At 42.9% G+C, this 19,002-nt stretch overlaps 2 protein-coding genes across 2 annotated transcripts in view; one reads left to right on the top strand and one right to left on the bottom strand.

Annotated features, from left to right (window-relative positions):
* Positions 1–195: 195 nt before the first annotated feature.
* On the top strand, positions 196–3,743 carry aarsd1 (alanyl-tRNA synthetase domain containing 1). The gene is made up of 12 exons (XM_083903501.1): positions 196–305; positions 968–1,096; positions 1,230–1,389; positions 1,479–1,536; positions 1,608–1,764; positions 1,915–2,031; positions 2,124–2,254; positions 2,330–2,396; positions 2,483–2,574; positions 3,221–3,275; positions 3,364–3,458; positions 3,552–3,743. Exons 1-12 carry the CDS (start codon positions 267–269, stop codon positions 3,688–3,690), a joined length of 1,239 nt encoding a protein of 412 aa, XP_083759627.1. The 5' UTR covers positions 196–266; the 3' UTR covers positions 3,691–3,743.
* A 535-nt stretch (positions 3,744–4,278) lies between these two features.
* Positions 4,279–19,002, bottom strand: part of LOC310938875 (myoferlin-like) — a 30,654-nt gene continuing 15,930 nt past the window's right edge. The window contains exons 21-54 of the mRNA XM_083903503.1: positions 18,858–18,982; positions 18,577–18,686; positions 18,008–18,200; positions 17,409–17,564; positions 16,930–17,061; positions 16,679–16,842; positions 15,999–16,113; positions 15,438–15,540; positions 15,175–15,317; positions 14,927–15,097; positions 14,153–14,246; positions 13,988–14,065; positions 13,135–13,316; positions 12,871–13,029; positions 11,912–12,013; positions 11,671–11,832; positions 11,425–11,590; positions 10,893–10,966; positions 9,905–9,916; positions 9,717–9,815; positions 9,500–9,628; positions 9,143–9,298; positions 8,962–9,053; positions 8,718–8,888; positions 7,965–8,113; positions 7,095–7,234; positions 6,908–6,996; positions 6,713–6,808; positions 6,031–6,172; positions 5,827–5,926; positions 5,552–5,745; positions 5,339–5,448; positions 4,770–4,917; positions 4,279–4,411 (exon numbers count right to left, since the gene is read on the bottom strand). Coding sequence (XP_083759629.1) covers positions 4,373–4,411; positions 4,770–4,917; positions 5,339–5,448; positions 5,552–5,745; positions 5,827–5,926; positions 6,031–6,172; positions 6,713–6,808; positions 6,908–6,996; positions 7,095–7,234; positions 7,965–8,113; positions 8,718–8,888; positions 8,962–9,053; positions 9,143–9,298; positions 9,500–9,628; positions 9,717–9,815; positions 9,905–9,916; positions 10,893–10,966; positions 11,425–11,590; positions 11,671–11,832; positions 11,912–12,013; positions 12,871–13,029; positions 13,135–13,316; positions 13,988–14,065; positions 14,153–14,246; positions 14,927–15,097; positions 15,175–15,317; positions 15,438–15,540; positions 15,999–16,113; positions 16,679–16,842; positions 16,930–17,061; positions 17,409–17,564; positions 18,008–18,200; positions 18,577–18,686; positions 18,858–18,982 — 4,295 coding nt within the window. The 3' untranslated portion in view covers positions 4,279–4,372. The remainder of the gene's footprint in view (positions 4,412–4,769; positions 4,918–5,338; positions 5,449–5,551; positions 5,746–5,826; positions 5,927–6,030; positions 6,173–6,712; positions 6,809–6,907; positions 6,997–7,094; positions 7,235–7,964; positions 8,114–8,717; positions 8,889–8,961; positions 9,054–9,142; positions 9,299–9,499; positions 9,629–9,716; positions 9,816–9,904; positions 9,917–10,892; positions 10,967–11,424; positions 11,591–11,670; positions 11,833–11,911; positions 12,014–12,870; positions 13,030–13,134; positions 13,317–13,987; positions 14,066–14,152; positions 14,247–14,926; positions 15,098–15,174; positions 15,318–15,437; positions 15,541–15,998; positions 16,114–16,678; positions 16,843–16,929; positions 17,062–17,408; positions 17,565–18,007; positions 18,201–18,576; positions 18,687–18,857; positions 18,983–19,002) is intronic.

Raw genomic sequence — 19,002 nt, 5'->3', positions numbered from 1 at the left:
CATCGTGGTTTCCATACATTGTTATATATCATTTTTTTGATAGAACCATACAACGACTTTAATATTAATATTTACGAAAGAAAGAAAGAAAGAAAGAAAGAAAGAAAGAAAGAAAGAAAGAAAGAAAGAAAGATCAAAGAAAGAAAGAGTGTTACTAATTTTGACCCATCGTGGTTTCCGTACTTACCCTGACAGCTGAACTTGGATCAGTTTCTCTTTAACGAGCTCGTGTTTTAGCCGCTTCTTTTAGCCTCTTTTATTCCACTATGGCGTTCCAGTGTCAGCGCGACTGTTATATGAAGCAGGTATGTTAGTGTCGTCGTGAGCTCCAGTCTTTTAAACGACATAAAGAGGTTTAGCATTCATTCTCTGCTGCAGCTGTTAGCATTGTTGCTAATAATAACAGCAGCAGCGGCAGCAGCAGCCTGCTACCACTGACTGTAGCTAGCTGTGCTAATGTTGTACACAACAACTGTGTGAAACTGACGCGTAGATTCGTGATTATATGTGTATTTACATCACATTAACTCTGCGTAAATGTAATATAAGTTATATAAGCGAGTGTAAAAGTGTGTTTGGTTGGTTTATTTTGACAATTGTATCAGCAAATGTTGCACCGGAATGACTTTGAGTGAATTATCTTATGATTATCTTATGATGTAAATATAAAACAGTCAATATTGGTCAACTTATGTCAAATAAAACTTGGAAACTTGCTCTTTTTGTTATTATAATACTACTACTACAACATATATTGACATGTCTTATTACAGCTTCTTAAATGTGGATATTTTATGATTTCTATACATACTATGCATATGCAATTTGCATTTTCTTGGGTTTGTGGATTATTCGAGGAAAAACTGAACAAGTTATAGATTTAATAAAATAATAACATGTTGCAGAGCATCTCTTCTGTCCTAAAAATGTGTAAATCTGTCATGTTTTTTTATTTTCCCCCATGTAGTTTGTGACGTCAGTCGTGTCCTGCTGCCCCGCGGAGTTAAAGCATGAAGTCGGCGGAAAGAAAGAAACCGTCAAGGGCTTCAATGTCAAGCTGCAGGACACCATTTTGTTTCCCGAGGGAGGCGGACAAGTAAGCTGTGTTTAATTCCACTTATATTGTTCTTATTTTGTAGTATTTTGTGCTTATTTTGTGAGTCGGGACTACGACCATTCGGTTTCGAGGGCATCAGAAGTGTTTTATACGTTGCGTCTTCCTCCTCCAGCCCGATGACCACGGTCTGATCGGCGACGTCCCCGTCCTCAGGGTGACGCGTCGGGGACCGGACGCCGTGCACTTTGCGACTTCGCCCGTGGAGGTGGGTCAGGAGGTGGAGGTGAAGGTGGACTGGGAGAGACGCTTTGACCACATGCAGCAGCACTCGGGTAAAAGACCAAAATACTTGTCACACGTGTCGAGTATGAATTAAAATATCGTTATAACACAGGTTTTAAGCTACAGTCGTTTCCTTTAGGTCAGCATTTGATCACGGCGCTGGCAGATTCAATGTTTGGATACAAGACCACGTCCTGGTACGTCACAGATTCTGTTATCCGGAGATGTTTAAGACTTGTGGGTTTACTTCTTGTCATTGTTTTTTTAGGGACCTCGGACGACAGAGAAGCACCATTGAGCTGGACACTCCCTGCGTGAAGCCTGCACAGCTCCAGGCTCTGGAGGAAGCCGTTAACGACAAGATCAGAGCTCAGGTCCCCGTCACTGTTCAGCTTCTCTCCATAGACGACCCTGCTGTGGAGGAGGTGTGTTTTTAGCCTCACTGTCCTGTTGTAAATAGCAAACCCCTATTATTATGCCTTATTTTTACTTAAGAACACAGTTTATTATCGTCTATTTCATGTTATTATGCTTCTATTTCCTGTATCCGTCTGTTAACGCGTCTGTTTTCCAAGGTGAGGAGTCGAGGGCTGCCAGACGATCACGCAGGGCCGGTCCGCATCATCGACATCGAGGGCGTCGATGCCAACATGTGCTGTGGAACTCATGTCTCTAATCTCAGTCACTTACAGGTAACACGCACCTTCACATTAATGCAAACAAACAAACAACAAAACCAAGTATTAACCCTCAAAATGTCTGTTCTTTATCTGGATTTCTTTAGGTCATAAAGCTCTTGGGGTCCGAGAAGGGAAAGAAAAACAAAACCAATCTGATCTTCCTGACGGGAAACCGGGTTCTGAAGTACGCGGAGAGAAGCTACAGCACAGAGCGCTCGCTCGTGTCTCTTCTGAAGTGAGTAAAAAAAAAAAATACACTATCGTCACCAGTGTGAGTCAAGTAATAACTAAAGTCATCCTTGTTCAACAGAACCGGACCCGACGAACACGTGGAGGCTGTCGACAAGCTGCAGAAATCTGCGAAGCTGCTGCAGAAAGTAAGACAAACGACAAACCCGTTGTAATTCCTGCTTCTGGCCAGCAGAGGGCCACCCTCTCACCGCTATCATGTGTTGTGTGGCAGACGAACCTCGCTCTGCTGCGAGACCTGGCCGCGCTCGTCGCTCAGAACTTTAACGGCAGCCCAGAGAGAGGAAACTTCTTCACTTTACACAAGTAAGACGATCCAAGTCACTCTCGGCCACTTTATTAGGTACATGTCAGGATATGAGCACCAGATTCTAGGTGAGAACAGGAGTCATCATTCCTCTCTAGTGCAGTCATTCCCACTCTCACCTTTGGCACCAATGAGGCATTTTTCACCCAGAGAACTCACAGACCTATTTCTATAAACACTAGACGTAACTGTGTGGGAAAAAAAATCCCAGTGAATCAACAGTTTCTGAAACACACAGTCGTGCCACATTCAAAAATCACTGAGCATGAGAATGAGAAAGAAATGTGATTTCCTGTCCACGTCAACATGAATAAAACCACTCAGTTGCTGCCATGTATTAGATATTTATCTATAAATTTAAGGAACATGAATTATGCCAACCTTTTTCTTGCATTGTTTGGAGAAGAAATGCAGAGAATTAAGTCGATAAGTGACATATTACACTAAAAAGAGCTGTAGGGTCTACATTTCAATAACTGTGTTCATGTTTTATATACTAAAAATACACAAAAACAGGCACATATCTAACTGGTATTGCACTAATTTAACTGCTCGTCAATGTAAAGAAGCTGTACCTAATAAAGTGGCCCAATAAGTGAGTATATAATCACATTTAAAGCATTTTTTTGTGTTTTCCTTCTATAGAAAAGAGGGCGACAATGAGTTCATGAATATTATCGCCAATGAATTAAACACTGAGGTGAGATTATTATAACCTGGACTGGATTATTAAGTGTTCGTTCGTTAAACATAACTTTATCAACTAGTTTTATGTCCTCGTTCTGTAGGAAACCATCGTCTTCCTCACAGTCGGAGAAGACAAAGGACCTGGTTTGTTTCTGTTGGCCGGACCCAGTGGACCCGTGGCTGCGATGGGACCGCGGTCAGAGACGCCACTATTAATTCATTAATTCATTAATTTATGTAGTGTTTTAATGTTAAAATTTGTTTTTTTTAAACCCTTTTGCTGCTGTAGGGTGCTGGAGATGCTCCAGGGGAAGGGGGCGGGCAAGAACGGACGCTTCCAGGGCAAAGCCAACAGCCTGGCGAGGAGAGCGGAGGTGGAGGCTTTTCTGCAGCAGCACGGCAAACGTCGCGCCTCAGAGGAGAAATAAACGCAGAAACTGCTCCGTACGCACAGAATCCAACAAGGAGAATCGACTCGACTTGTCTTAAATGCTCGTATTTTGCGGTAAAACGCAAAAGAAAGTGTAAATTAGTTGATGATTAATGTGAAATTGTATAATACATGTACATATCTTTTTCTATGAGCACACGTATCTATGTATTTCCAGGTAATAAAACAGGAAACAAACAGCTGACAGTTATTTTTTAATACATTATGTAACATATAAAAGTCAGACACAATTGAGAAGACAAAAATCCAGATTATGCCATCAAATAAAACAGTCGTGGAATAAAGCGTTTGCCGCTTCATTGTGCATTAGAACCTTATTTCTTTGTGCAGTCACCATCAAATACTTACAAATACTTTTCACCTCCCTAACAAATAAGTGTGGACTGTTGTGTTTGGTTGCATCACAGTGTAAAAGGAAAACGTGATAAAAGCGGTGATTTTTTTTTAGACACAAAAATCCAGTTTCTGTCACAGTTCAGTAACGGTGGAGACGTAAAAGTGTAAAAAAAAAAATGTTGTTGATATAGTAGTGCAAAAATGTGCAAGCGCCCATTCCCCCATTTATAAAACACTAAAGGCTTTAAAAGCAGTGAGTTCACTGTCAACCTGCAGTCATTGTCCTGTCCAGCTCCTCCTCTTTCTCCTCCTCCTCGGTGAAGTTAAGCCAGAGGCCTCACGATCTTCATCGAGATGTAGTTCTGAAAAAAGATAGAAAACATTTAAATAATTACTTCTCTTCTCTGTGACCTAATGATTTCAGTTTCTGTGCAAAAGAATCTTTAGATATTGAGTTTCAGAAATGCTACGATCATCAAATAGAACCGGAAAATACAGCGTTTACAAGATTAAAGTGTCAAATATTTAACATGGATTTAAATATTTTAATCTAAATACCAAAAATAGAGACATAAGAGTTCATTTAAATGCCGTTTTTAATATGTACATATTTCCTGTCTTTTAAATTTTTTTCTTAATAAAGAGTTTGAAAAAGTACACATTAATTATCTTTAAACTCTGCTGCAGTGGTGAAATAACCCTGTCATTTTCGGTTCTTACCGGTAAAGAGTACAACAGGATGGCGACGAAGAGGAGGACTATGGTGAGGATGATGATGGTGATGAAGAGGCACCTGAACCTTCTCCACACGATGAACTTCATGGTCTTACACGGGTTAGTGAACCAGAAGAAGGACGTTTCCGGGCGACTGTGGAGAGAAAGAGTTGTGAGACATGTTTCTACGCCGTTCGAGTGTCGTTATCGAGCGCTATTGCTAACAGCGGCTAACCCAGGATAGGTTTGTCTTCCTAAAAAAACATTTTAAAAAGCCAGAATTTTGACTTTTATTAGCTTTCAAATGTGGAATTTCTTTTGGAAACGAGATAAAAAGCCAGAATTAGAATATTGTTGACTGCTATTGCTAACAATGGCTAACCCAGGCTATATTTGCCTTCCCAGACTCCTCTGCTCGGAATGCAGTCAACTCAGCTGTTCCAACTTACGGTTTCCGATGTAAACGAATCACATAAAACAACACGTTCAAACTGGCACTGACGATAATTAACCCACACACATCTACCACGTCCAGAATTCAGAGTCCCAGTCTGTAAAGTTTGAGCAGTTCTCACTTGGGAGGGTCCAGTTTGGGGTTCATGTTGGGTTCATCTCTGCCTTTTCCCGCCGGCCTCTCGTCTGCGTCCGTTTCGCTCACAATCTCCAGCGTCATCTCCACTTTGCCCTGCAAACACAAAGGAGCACAAGCGCAAACAACGTCGTTCAGGGTTGGAACTCTGTCAGTTTACACAGAACATTAAAATAACAAAAACCCCCGTCGTACTCACACCCAGGGCCTTCTGTCCGTCCTGCTCGATGGAGCAGGGCCACCAGCCTCTCACAGACTGCTGTGCAAACAGAGATTTGGCGTGCTCCATCTTGCGCGGCGCCTCTCGGTCGACGACGTCCATCATCTTCAGAGAACACTTCTCTGGGGTCTTCGCGGGCGGGACCAGGTCCCGCAGATCCAGCTCCAGCGTCCCTGTGATCACACAGCGTCAGTCAGGGGGCTTTGCAACAACAATAAAACGCGCAGGTTTCATCGTAAAACGTCGCGTCTTACCGAGATAATCATCCAGAGAGAATTTATCGTTGTCCCATACTTGAACGATCAGCTTGGGCGGAATCCTGAACTCGGTCTTGTCGAGACTCCAGAAGTGCTCCTGCTCGACAGAGGACGTGCGAAGACGCGTTTGAGACGAAACAATTCCAGCAGTGCGGGTCTTCGATGATAAAAAATAAATCTAAAAACAGAGACGCGCCTCACCTTCTTGGACACGAGGCAGTGTTGCTCGGCGGGCAGGAAGTCAAAGTCAAAGACGAACCTCCAGTTAAAGTTACCGTCGCCGTCCAGGGACCTGTAGTGGACGTCCGTCTTCTGCTTGTCCTCCTCCATACCAGGCATCCAGCTGCCACAGAGAACATATACACATATACAGGGATTATCTGACGCCAATCAAGTCAAATTAATTGATTTTGAAGTTTTTGAAGTGGAAATTAACTACGCAAATTAAGAAGAAACTTAGCCCTTGTGCTAAAAAATTTAAAACGTTGTCCTCCTGAAGCCAAATAGGAAGGGAAAATATATTGAATACCCACCAGGAGGCGACTGTAGAAGGATCTATGTTTGAATGTGCATCTATGTGGAAAATTAACCGACTTCTCTCTTGATTTAAAAGAGAAACAGTTTTCCTGAGAGGTTAATGGTTATAATCGCTAGTTTTGGTTGTTTTTCCATGGAATATGATGCACATTTTGTAAATGATGTTTCCATTTAGAGTTAAATAGAAGATAAATTGTGCTAAATAGGAGTGCGTTATTGACAACCGGTATGTTCTGGTTGAAATACGTCAAAAAGAATCACAATCCTAGACAATACCCTTCCGAGTATGTGAAGGAAACTAGCTCCACAAGCTAAGCTAAGCTAATAATGAGACCCTTTGACGTACCCTTTGACGTAAATGTCGCTCATGCGTTCCCCGGTGATGCTCTTCTCGTCTAACGTCACGTCGGTGGTGTTCCAGACCACAGCTCGCAGGAAAACCCTGTTCATTAAAAAATACAAAAAAAACCACATTTGTTAGCGTTAACTTAAAACGGTACCAGGATTGAGAGCACTAACAAAACACCGCAGAGGCACTCACTTCTTAGGCTTGCGTGGTGTGATGTCAAACGGAGGACCGGGGATGCCGATGCTCTTGGGGAAGACGTCCACCCACATCTGAAGCTTTCCCTGTCACGGCACGACATAAAAGGGCATTTTAGAAAAAAAAAAAAATGGCCTGTGGACGTGGATTGTGTCCAGATACAGAAATAGTGAAAATAACAAACCTGAGAGAGATTGGGCTGGAAGCTGCTGTAGAGAGTTCTGCTCTCCACGTGTTCGGGGACGAGTCCCTGCGTCCTGAGCACGTGAAGGCAGAGTCGCTCGCGGGCCGGACCCAGATGTTGATGGACCTCCTTGTTGTTCTCTGGATGTGGACAGAGTTTTAGACCTGATTTAGCCTCACAGTGTCCAACAATGCAAGGAACATCAACACAAGGTGGCTTGACACAGTTTTGCTTCTTAAGGCCACGTTATACTATTCCGACTGCGTATGCGTTATCCGACTGCGTCACCACGGAGACGCCTCGAGCCTTTATACTTCTGCGTCGTGGTGACGGACACGCGCTGCAATTTCCCGCCCGATCAGTAGGGGTCGCTGCGCAAGGTTGTTGTGCTTCTGGCTACAGTGAGCAATGGCGTCGAGAGAGAAACTGTTTCAACAACAACAGAGACTGTTGTTGTTGAAACAGTGGCCGTTTCTCACTTTTCTGTGTCACGGAACGCAGTTTTAAGATAATTTGAGGCGAGAAATTGGCCATTTAGAGTCTAAACATGTGCTGTGTGTGTTAAGATATGACGTATTTATAGTTTGGCAGCGGCGTTATCGGCGGGGATCAGCTCCGCGTCTGTGGACGCTCGGGTGCGCACTGTGAGCCGGCACAAAGCAGCTTCGCTCGGCCTGTCCTGAGGACCAATCGCAGCTCTTGCCGTCTCCGTTGTCCCTTGACGGAGTGACGGACACTTAAAAATTATTTCGTGCAGTCGGAGACGACGCAGAGCACTTTACGCAGAAGTATAAATTGGGCTTTAGTATCCCGACTGCAGAACAGTAGCATTGATGTTCGAAACCAACTTTATTAACGGGGGGACATTACCAAACTGAGCCAGCGTGTAGTCTTTGCCGTTGAAGGTGAGCGAGGTGCCGTTGTCCTCGGTCCTGGGCTTGGACAGACCTTTGAGACGAGCCAGGTTCTCCAGGATCTCAGAGGGCTTCAGCTGGTCCCTCCACTGGTTTATACCAGAACTAAGACGACAACAGAGAAAGAGACAGAGAGTTATAAAGACGTCATGATTGCAGGCCATCTTGCCCAAAACCGTTTCAAGTAGTCATCAAGGATAGGCATCCGACCCTCAAACCGACTGACAACCCAACTCCTCTGCCTGACCGACCTTTCAGCTGCTTGAACCAGACGTGTCGCAGGGAGCTGTAGCTTTGTTCTCTTCTTCTTTGGTAGGAATGTGCCCTCCATCCTCCTCCAACCACCACCACCCGATGGTGAAGTGGGATACTACAGGGCCATGACGCGTCAGTATACTAGGGTCGTGCGCAATGCAACGGGCGTGGCATTTACACATACGTAAACCACAGGCTTAAAGCATTAAAGGTCCAGTTTGTAAGAATTAGTGACATCTAATGGTGAAACTAAAGATTGCGACATATTACCGAGAAGACGGGATTTTGTTCTCGTTTGCGTAACACGCTTCTTGTTCAAAATGCAAACTCGGGACATGGCGGCACAAGATGGCCGCCTCAAAAAAGCAAGGCCCTCGTTGAAAGTAAATATAAAAGCCTAATAATTATAAATGTTAAATACTGGAACCTTTAAAATGAATAAAGGTTCCCTTACGTGCAGTACGTCTGCGGCAGACCACAGTAGGAGTTGTATCTGGACAGGAAGCGGTTCTCCAGGTCGATGACCGTCTCCCCGACCTTCTCGTCGCGGCTCAGGAGATCGTAGTCGTAGACCGAGATCCTCAGGTCTTTGTCCTGGGGCAGGTAACACGTCATCTCAAACATCCTAAACATAAAAATAAAGTTTCAAAAAACAGTTTCCTCATAATTTTCTGAATTGTTCATTAGTAACTTCTTACCTTCCAAACACGGGCCCGATGGTATTGGGTATGTAATGGTCTCTGTCGTCAATCGTGTTCCTTCCCAGCGCTATTTTAATGTACGGATCGCACTGAGGGAGAGAGAAGACGCGTTTAATGTGCATGTACAGAGAGGTATTTTTGAAAACACCTTCATATATAGATTGATATTGATTCTCACTCTGCCGTTGTTGTCTTTGGGTTGTAGATCTATGGCTCGGACCACGTAGATCCTGACCAGACACTCCTGCGTTCCGCTGTCCGGCAGCTCGCGGAACTGACGTGGAGGAGGACAAACACCCGGGTCGTCTGACAGCGGGTAGACTCGAAAAGAACCCTGTCGTGCAAATACACAAACATTAGATTTGACTTTCCTGGCGTAGGTGACATTCATCTAAATAACTTCTTACTTGCGCAAAATTCAAGCACTTTCAATGACCCATGTCCATTGAAGGCGACTTTCTCAAACATTCAAGGAGCCGTGGGAACCCTGTGCTACACATGATATTGTTGAAATTGTTCAAATACCATGAATTACCTTGAACTCTCCAACCACCGTGGGGTCATCGTCTCCACTCTCGTTCTTGCCCCGCTGAAGTTTGAAGGTTTTGCAGAAATCCGTCAGCCCCTTGAATTCCGGGACGTCCTCCAGTTCACACTCGTACACCTGGAAATGCACGTTCACGTCGTCGTTAACGGCTACAAAAACAACAGAAACAAAAGCACGAGGACGAAACCAAAACAGGACAACTCACTTTGAGGGCGTCATATCCTTTCTTGAGGTAAGGCCCACATTTCTCTCGGTCTCCAGTCGAAGCGTAGAATTTGCTCCACCAATCGACCGTCTCTTTTTCCTGTTGGTTACATTTTTATATTATAATTATTATAAAATATCCACATTTGAGGTCATAAAAATTACATATTTTCTCTTGTCAACACTCACCTTCTCTGCAATCTTTGAAGAAAAGAGATCCAATGCGACACAAAAACAGAAAAAGTCATTTTTTAACATACACAAACAAAAACACACATATATGTAAAAGAAAAAACATACAAAAAGCTTCAAATATTAACAAGAAAGTGAGAATTATTGTGAATTAAGGTGAAAAGAGAGGTTTGTGGATTAGATTACAGCTGCATTTCAAATCTGTGAAACAAGGGCGTAACATTGGTACAGTGTAATGCGGGTCCAGGCCTCTAGGGGGCTCCCTAAATAATTCCAAATGTTCTTTTTTGCAGGAAAATGATCCACAAAGAGTTATATTATACATTATATACTGTAGCTACGGGTAATAACTGTGCATTCCATCTGCATCAGAAGTCTGACCAGGGAGTAGTTGAAGAAACGCCCCCTTAAACTCAGAAATTCCGACTTCCAACTACAATTGGAATGCACCATAAATCTCCTTTCCAAAATTCTGTGCGTAGAATAATTAAAAAACTGTGCTTTAATCCAAACAACCTGGATTTTACTATAAAAAAAAAACAAAACACAATTTGATCCGATCCACATGTTACGCCCCTGTTATTGGATTAAAATGTGACATTATGTTTAATCACGGGATAAATGTAATTTACAGAGCGTGGATTAAGCGTGATCTCAGCCGTCCGGTGTCATTGTTACACAGCCACGTGAATTAGAAAAAAAAAAAAAAAAAGCTATAAATAGCGAATTCATCACTCATACATACAAAGTGGGAGGGAGAGGAAGCCATTTTGTTGACAGCAGCTGACATGCTGTACATGAACTGTAAGCCAGAGTGGTAAAGTTTGTCAAATTTGACTACTTGTTGGGCAGAGTCAAATTTTGCACCTGCTGAACAGATGCGACTTTTTACGGCGGTTATAGAAAGAGCAGTTAAGTAATTAATTAAAATGACGTGTGAGAAATCATTGCATGTGGATTTTTTAAAAAAGTGGGTGGAGTTTACCTGGGCTTCCAGCAGCGGTCTGTCCTCCATGTTGATCGAGATGTGTTTGTACGGGGACGCCATCATCAGAGCCACTGTCCATTTTAGGATCGTAGATTACCATTAGAATTGTGTTTTTCTCAGTGCTGGGCACGTTAACGACGCTAACAGCGTCAATGTGCACATTATAACGCACATTAACGCACCGGTAAAAGACGTGCTTGACGCCATGTTTACGTGCCACGGCACGGGAGTCCAGGCACCGTTTACCAGTTAGCTCCGTTAGCTCCTTTAGCGCCGTTATCGCGCCTACAGTCGAAATATAGTGCTCTGTTTATTAAACGTAAAGAGCAGCGCTACAAATAACCAGCGCACCTGTGTACAGCGTATGTGTGCCTCTGTTTCTAAAGTTTAGCGTTACTTTAGAGACCAATTTTCACAATCGGGAGTCACGTAAACACGGCGTCACACGCGTTAAAGTTGATGCCGCTAACGTGCCCAGCACTAGTTTTTCCTTCTTTCATTTATTCATCATTATCTAATATGTCCTTACTTTTGGACGACATGGCTCCGTCTGCAGTGATGATGTTGGGGTCACATCTGAAGCCCTCCAGAGACGTGACGGTGCACTGACCGACCACGGGCTTGCGGCCGAACGGACGGTGATCGATGACCTTCAGCACGATGGGAGGTGTAAACATTTCCTCCTTTGGAAGGAGCTGTTGAAGGGAATGTAAAATATTAAAAAAGGCACTTCCGGGGGGCGACGGTAGCTCAGCGGTAGAGCGACGGTCATTACCACTTTGAGGAAGAGGACAGAGCTGGGGAAGTTGGGGCTCTTCTTCAAGTTCTTGATGACGGCCGACTCCACCCTCTGACCCCCGCACTCCACCACCAGGCTGGGGGAGGTCACCGAGGCCAGCTGGTACGGCTTCATGTTCCTCAGACCCCAGGCCAGAATCTGCCCGCATCAGTTAGCAGCGATTAGAGACATGATTATGTTTATATTTCATAAGAAGATTAAGGTTACCATGTATTACCTCCACAGCAGTGAGCTGCACCACGGGTCGGATTCCCTGAGGAACCATGTAGAGGTTCTCTCCTCTCATTGAAGGAAACAGAGGAAGCTCAGAGTCACCGGACTACACACAGAGAGAGAGAGTCACACTATTACTGCACGTTGTCTTTAAATAACCTTTAAATGTTATGAGATAAATAAAAGAACGGAGGTTAGAGAAGTAATCTCGATTGAGTAATCTATTAAAGATGACTTTTAGTAGGAGTAGAACTTTGTTTTGTTGGAGAAACATTAAATTATCTTATTGCACAAAGCAAATTAGCAACGTTATTTACTTTAATTTACCTTATAAAATAGCTAAAGTGCTCCTGAATATGAATAAAAGTACTAGATACTATACTAAAAGTACCTTAAGTGTTCAAATGATGTGAACATGAATGATCTAGATACTGCAAACATTTAAAAAGTACCTTGAATAATCAGTTTACAGTAAGTGAACATGAATACTAGAGTACTAGATACTGCCTATATTAAAAAAAAAAAAGTACCTCACAGTAAGAGAACATGAATAAAAGTACTAGATACTGTGTAGTACAAATTTAAAAAGTACCTCAAGTGCCTAAATGAAGTGAACAAATATAAAAGTACTAGATACTGCAAACATTTAAAAAGTACCTTCATTTTTCACTTTAAGTGAACAGGAAAAAAATAGTGTGTATATATTTTAAAAGTGAAAACATTTGAGTGAACGTGTATAAAAGTACAAGATACTGCATAGTTTTTTTTTTTTTAAGTACCTAAAGTGTTTCGTTTAAGTGAACATAATATATACATAAAAACAGTTCTTGGAAGTTAAAAACTAGAATATAAAAGTTCTAGATTTTGTATGAAAGTACAAGATAATTCATTAAATGAATGATAAATAACTAAACTCATTTTAATATTGATATTTTAAATAGATACTCTGTGTACATTACAAACCTTGTCTTTGAGGATGAGTTCAGCAGCCAGCAGAGCCTCTCCTGCCTTCTGTCCCTTCTGAATGATGGGATGCCACAGAAGCCTCGGCGTCTGCTCCACGCCGGCACTCAGCTTCACCATCGGAGTGAAAACAGTGCGACCCAGCATCTCATCCTTCCCCTACACACAGGTCAAACGTGGGCGCATTTTTATTTAAACATCAATTAAAAATACGACTAATCTATTTTTCAAACAAGAGTACTATCAAACGGAATCGATTCCTACCACTTGGTCGTGGTCGTAGAACTCGACGACGATGTCGGGCGGACGCTGAGCGACGTGCTGAGGGTCTCCGTAAATCTGCACGTCATTGAAGATCAAGGTCTGGTCCCAGGTCGGGTTCAGCGTCGCTCGGAGCTTCTCTGTCGTCTTACTCACGTGCAGGAAGGAGATGTGAGCGTACGGATCTGTGACGGGGGGGAAATATATATAGGTGATTTAGTAGATATGAAAACAGAGTATGGTTATTTTAAAGGATTAATGGACAAGCTTGTCCTACGTTCGTTGCAATCTGCAGTCTCACCATTAGATGTCACTATTTCTTACACATTGGACATATAGTTATGGCAAATAGTTATGAAAATAAACTTCTGACGAGCAATTTAAGACTTACCAATGCATTTTTATCAGCGTATTCACATTATAAAACAACAAAGTGCCTATAGATATGTCTTGTATAAATACTTTAGGCAGCGGTTTGGCGTTAGGGAAGCGGCGATCTTGCACCACCGTGTTTCTACAGCAGCTCAAACTTTTAAAAGCTGAAGCTTACTACACAAACAAATAACAATAATAATGTTTTCTGGTCTGTAAGCAAATATTTTGTTAAATTTAGGGCTGGAGCTAGCAATTATTTTCATAATTGATTATTTTATTATAAATGTTAGTGATTTATTTGTTATATGGAGCAAAGAAACCAGAAAATATTCACATTTAAGATGATTAAAATGACTTTTTCCTAATTTTTCTGCCTTTTAAAAAGACTCAAACTGATTAATCGATGACCAAAATAGTTGACGATTACTTTAGTCATCGATTAATTGTTTCAGACATAGTTAAATTTCAACTTTTGACCTACCGGAAAAACTATCTTTGTCCATTGAGGCCAAGTTTCGTGCCTGGTAGACATAGACACGGAGGTGGTACACGTATGACCCTATAGCAAAAACAAACAGATTTCCATATATGCATATGAGAGAGTATTTTATTTAGCATCATCACTGTGGTTTTTTACGTCACTCACTGTCGAAGGTGCAGGACACAGTGGGCGTGTTGGCACCGAACAGCTTGGACACATCGGTCTTAGAGCCTTTCTCCTTTTCCTCGGTATCGACACCCTGAAAAGTAAACGCAGCTGTCGTCTCTGAGCTCCTGCTACAGCGAAGCGCTCATGAGTCACACGCTGTCAGTCAAACAATAACTCATCACGGCACTCACTCTGGTCGCGTTTAATACCCGAGTAAATATTGACCGTTTGAGGGATCTCGGATGTGGGTCAGGCTTCGATAGCATCGCTTGTTATTTGTAAAAGGATGGATTCTTAGACTGTAACCTTAGTCTAAGCTTACTGAACTTCACTAAGGCATACAATTTTTTTTATTTTTTTTCATCCTTTTGCCTCAAGACCTGATGATATCCTCCACTTTAAGAAAGTAAATAAAGTGGCTGATAACCATTTTCACAGGTTTTAGGTGGCGTTTATTCAACACCTATGATGTTCCTGGTTTAAAAATTGGAAATGAATGGGGAAAACTATATTATTTTCATCCACCCACGCAAAGTACATTGTTATATAATCAATTGAGAATGCCCAGTCAACAATTCCCAACTATTGTTTTCCTGTTTCTGTCATATTTGGTTGCCATCTCCAAAATGCTACCATTTCCTGCTTTTTTTAAATTGTTAAATTGTCATTTTTTTAACTAATGGAACCCACATCTTTCTTTGAAAATTCACAACTGCATTTGCTCTCATTTAATAAAGTTTGACCTCCCATTTTCCCCCCTCTTTTACTCACTAGTGCACCCTCCAGCTGAAAGATGGCGGCCGCTCCCAGGCGGTCCTCCGGTCCCATCTTGCGCCTCCAGCGCCTGCGACGGAACGTGTCCGATGATCGCTCCTTCCTGTGGAACTTCCAGCCAATCAGGGAGGAGAATTCCCACCCCTCTGGGTCACCTTGATCCTGTCTCTGTGTTTAAAACATAAGTTTGTCTTTACATGACACAGACACAATGGTTCTACGGTCGTTGCCCTGCCAACACTGACCTCCGCAGGCGTTCCTGAAGGGCCCGCTGCTCTCCTGCGAGGCCTGACCAGCCTCCTCCTGCGGTGGACGTGGTACACCTTCTCTGTGGGAACCCAGGAGCGAGGCTTGTCATCTGGAGGGATGGTTAATCCGTACTCCCAGCCTGTAAAGACATACATTCACACGATCCCGTCATTACTTTTACTAATAAGCGGTGGAAAATTGTACCTCGTCAGTCTGACATTTGTTCAATTGAATCAACTAGACAAAAAATCTAAAGCACCTTGATCATCCACAGCTCTGTTGTCGTCCACTGTCCACTCGTCCTCCCACATCCAGCCTGGAGGTAAGTCAAACTCTCCTGGTTGGCGACTTTTTTCTCCATTCTGGAGAATAGAAGTATTTGTATCACTCATACAGTATATTAGCACTAATACTCCATTTGAGGCATTGTATGAGCCGGTATTCATACATACATTAAACGGCCAATATATTGGGTACACCTGTTTAACTGCTTGTTAACATAAGCATTGCATCAGCGAATCAAATTCAAATTTTGGTGGTGTTAGACCAGAAACTGCTGATTTACTGAGATTTTCACGCACAACCATTTCTAGAATTTACAAAGAATGGTCCAAAAATAAAAATAAAAAGTTCCCTTCCAAGTGTGTGCGTCAAAGGTTTAAAGGTTTACGTTTAGTTTGTCCATTGTGAAAAAATACATAAGCAGGTAATGAAAAACAACAATTCATACCTTTAATATGTGTCAGAGTGACACAGAACAAGTGTGTGTGTGTGTAATATTTGAATATGAACATTTGAATACGAGTGACGCTGCTCTCACCACATCGGTGAACGGCTCGGACGCAGCCTTCCACTCTCCGCCGGGGAAGCGAGTCTCGTTTTGGAAAACCTCGTCCATGAATTCGGTGTGTCCTGCATCTGCCTCGGTCAGCAGACTGAAACAACGGCAGACATTTACTGTTTATTTATTGTAAAATATGAGAGAAAAACTACAGTAAAAACCACCTTGAGCAGCAGTTTCTCACTCCTCAGCAATAACTGCCAAAACGTCTATGACGTTAGTGCAACGTCAAAGAGAGGGAACCACATGTTTGTGTTTTAACAGGCACTGTTTACATGTTGACAAGTAATATATCAGTTATCAGTTATGTGGAGAATGACCATATGCAGATTTAAACGTGTAGAAACTGTTAAAGTGAAGGGTTCGAATGTTTGGAGTAGGAGTTAAAGTGAAACTCGAGTGTTTGTTCTCCAGTTGAGGAGAGAGATTAAAAAAGGTCAAAAGGAAACGACTTCCAGCTCACTGCGGCTGGCACGGCTATGTCATTAAATCATTTACCGTGGCATGAGAGGAATGTAAACAGGAGAGAGAAGTTCATGCAGTTCAACTGGGAAAAAGAACATGTAACCATAATAACCAGCGGCGAATCTTCTATTAAAACGAATTATCCTCAAACCATAAAATTGTCTGAGACAAACATCATCCACAATTATACTCACGCTTTCTCTGGGTCAATGAACCACTGGTCCTCCCACTCCCATCCTCTAGGGGGCAGGAAGTACTCTTGTTTCAGCTTCAGTTTGCCCGTGACGTCTGAATATTTGTGGCGTCCCACCAGGCCCGTGGTCCCCCACTTCCCGAACACTTGGGCCTGGTTCTCGTACTGTAATGTAATGCAAGAAGGAGGGCATGCAGCATGTTGAGGAACGTTCCAAATATGAGCAACTTTTATTCAGAAAAGAAAACGTACCAACTCAGCGAACACACTGAAGGTTCCCTCAGAGAAGGAGTTGAACTTCTTCTCCTGAGCAGACAGACCCAGCCACATGTTGACCCTGATCTGAACTGGCACCTTTAATCCTTTGTCCTTGTCCATCGGGTACTGAGGGCAGAAAAATCGCATCATATGATTATTTTAATAATAAGTTCCTGTATGACTCGGCACAGCACGGCTTTACTCTACTAGGTTTGGTATCGATTTCCATTACTATAGTACCTCTGTGGGTAAGAAATGCTACCAGAAAGCCTCATAATGCCTCTCAAAAACGCCTCAACCTGAGGAAACGGCAGAGCATAAGTGCATCGGTGTATTACAGAAACTGGCAATCATGATCCGTTCTGAAGTGGCATTACAGTAAGCATTTTAAACACTAAAAAGGACACTGTTATTTATCATCTATAACATTCAGGGAAACACCATTTTGCTGTATTAGCAGCGCAGATACGCACCTGTAGGAGGATGGTCTGTGTCTTGCCACAGTGTCGACCGCACGCCTGCTCACCGTACGTGGAAAAGAGGACTTCGTGAGCGGGGATGCGACTGTAGGCCACTCTCTTCTCGCCGCGGAGCATCCAGATGATCACGTCGGGCATGCTGTTCTGGGGCTGGACACAGTGACGATAGAAGAACATGGGCATGAACGCAGAACTATGGATAGACGGTGATAAAGTACATTTTTCTTTGATAAAGACCGTCTCTTTTACAGTTGTCATTTGTTTTGCAATTATTGCAATGTCTTGAAAACAAGACGATTTATAATCCAACATAAACATGTACTGTATGTTGTATATTCTATTACCCTATTATAGTATGCCCGTGTATCTTCTTTTGCACTATTTAAAGTCCTGTTATGTCACTTTAAATGCCCAAATGCACCAGTATGAAGCATCTTTTTCCATTTCCATGACACTGACCATTCATGTGAGACTGATTAGTGTCCAAGCACATGACATAAAGTCACCACTTGTTAACCAAGTCCATTCAGAGGCAGCTGACCCTTCAACGACGAATGACCTATGACTGGGAAATCAGTGAAAACATCCGTCACCTCTTCAGCCAGCATGTGAAGTTTGTCGGCCAAGGCCTCGATGTCGGGCAGAGTTTCTCTGATCTCCATGGCCTCCTCTCTCATGCGTCTGGCTCCCTGTAGGACGGTCGTCAAATCGCTGTCTCGCAGCTTCTTGATCTGGATGTCCAGGGACGTCAGGTTGGAGCGGCCCTCCAGTTCGGGCATGGGGAAACTAAAAGGAAAGTTCAAACAAAAAACGTTAACACTAGCTCCCTCTCATCAGATGAAATGTTCTGCAAATAACCCTCTTTGTATCATTGTTAGGTAATATTAGATTTGCGATCTTTCCTCTGAAGGGACCTGTTTGCAGAGTAGTAACTAACTTTAATTTTGTCCACATATGGTCAATTTACAACTTCCTGCCTGTCTGTATAATAAAGGGTCACTTGGTCATTGTTGTGTATTTATTTACTGGAGGAACGTCTGCTAATCACGTAACTATCCGATGTTTCACTTCACAGGCTTTAAACCCGACTGTGACGTTGTTTGGATCAAAAAAATCCAAGAAAACGGCTTCTCGTACTGCACTAGCTTCCCTGAACAGTCACCTTTCCAGGTCCTCGATGAGCTGATTGAGTAACTTCAGCCACACCTCTACCAGTTGGTTGTCAGAGACTTTGGCTGCGATGGCAGTTTTAAAGGCCTCCAGGTTGGATTCCTGAAACGACAACAAATCATCGGGTGAGGATTACGTCGTCGAGACTCATGCTGGAACATGAACGCACACGTTACACACTCCGCTTCCAACAGATCAGGATTTAGCGGCTGCACAACTGTGCGAGCAATCAATCACAAAGTTGAGGATAAGAGTGGATAAGAGCTGAATTACCAGGCGTTGAGCAATGAAGAGAATGATGTTGACAGAGTCCAGGCGGTGGCTGATGTCTTCCCAGTATGAGGTAACCACCACCACCGGCTTAGTGTTGGCCCAGGGCAGGTAATAATAATGGTTACCTTAAAAAAAAAACTCCAGA

The sequence above is a fragment of the Microchirus variegatus genome, assembly GCF_963457635.1.
Source record: "Microchirus variegatus genome assembly, chromosome: 17".
In the NCBI taxonomy this organism is placed as follows: Eukaryota; Metazoa; Chordata; class Actinopteri; order Pleuronectiformes; family Soleidae; genus Microchirus; species Microchirus variegatus.
The sequence above is the reverse complement of the archived record's forward strand: the minus strand, read 5'-3'. Positions and strand labels throughout refer to the sequence as shown.

What these genes read in the sequence shown, in the direction of transcription:
- aarsd1 (XM_083903501.1), top strand. Translation starts at nt 267, where the DNA reads ATGGCGTTCCAGTGTCAGCGCGACTGTTATATGAAGCAG. An exon ending in CCACATGCAGCAGCACTCGG is followed by an intron (nt 1,390 to 1,478) that starts GTAAAAGACCAA and finishes CGTTTCCTTTAG; the next exon opens with GTCAGCATTTGATCACGGCG. An exon ending in AACTTCTTCACTTTACACAA is followed by an intron (nt 2,575 to 3,220) that starts GTAAGACGATCC and finishes TTCCTTCTATAG; the next exon opens with AAAAGAGGGCGACAATGAGT.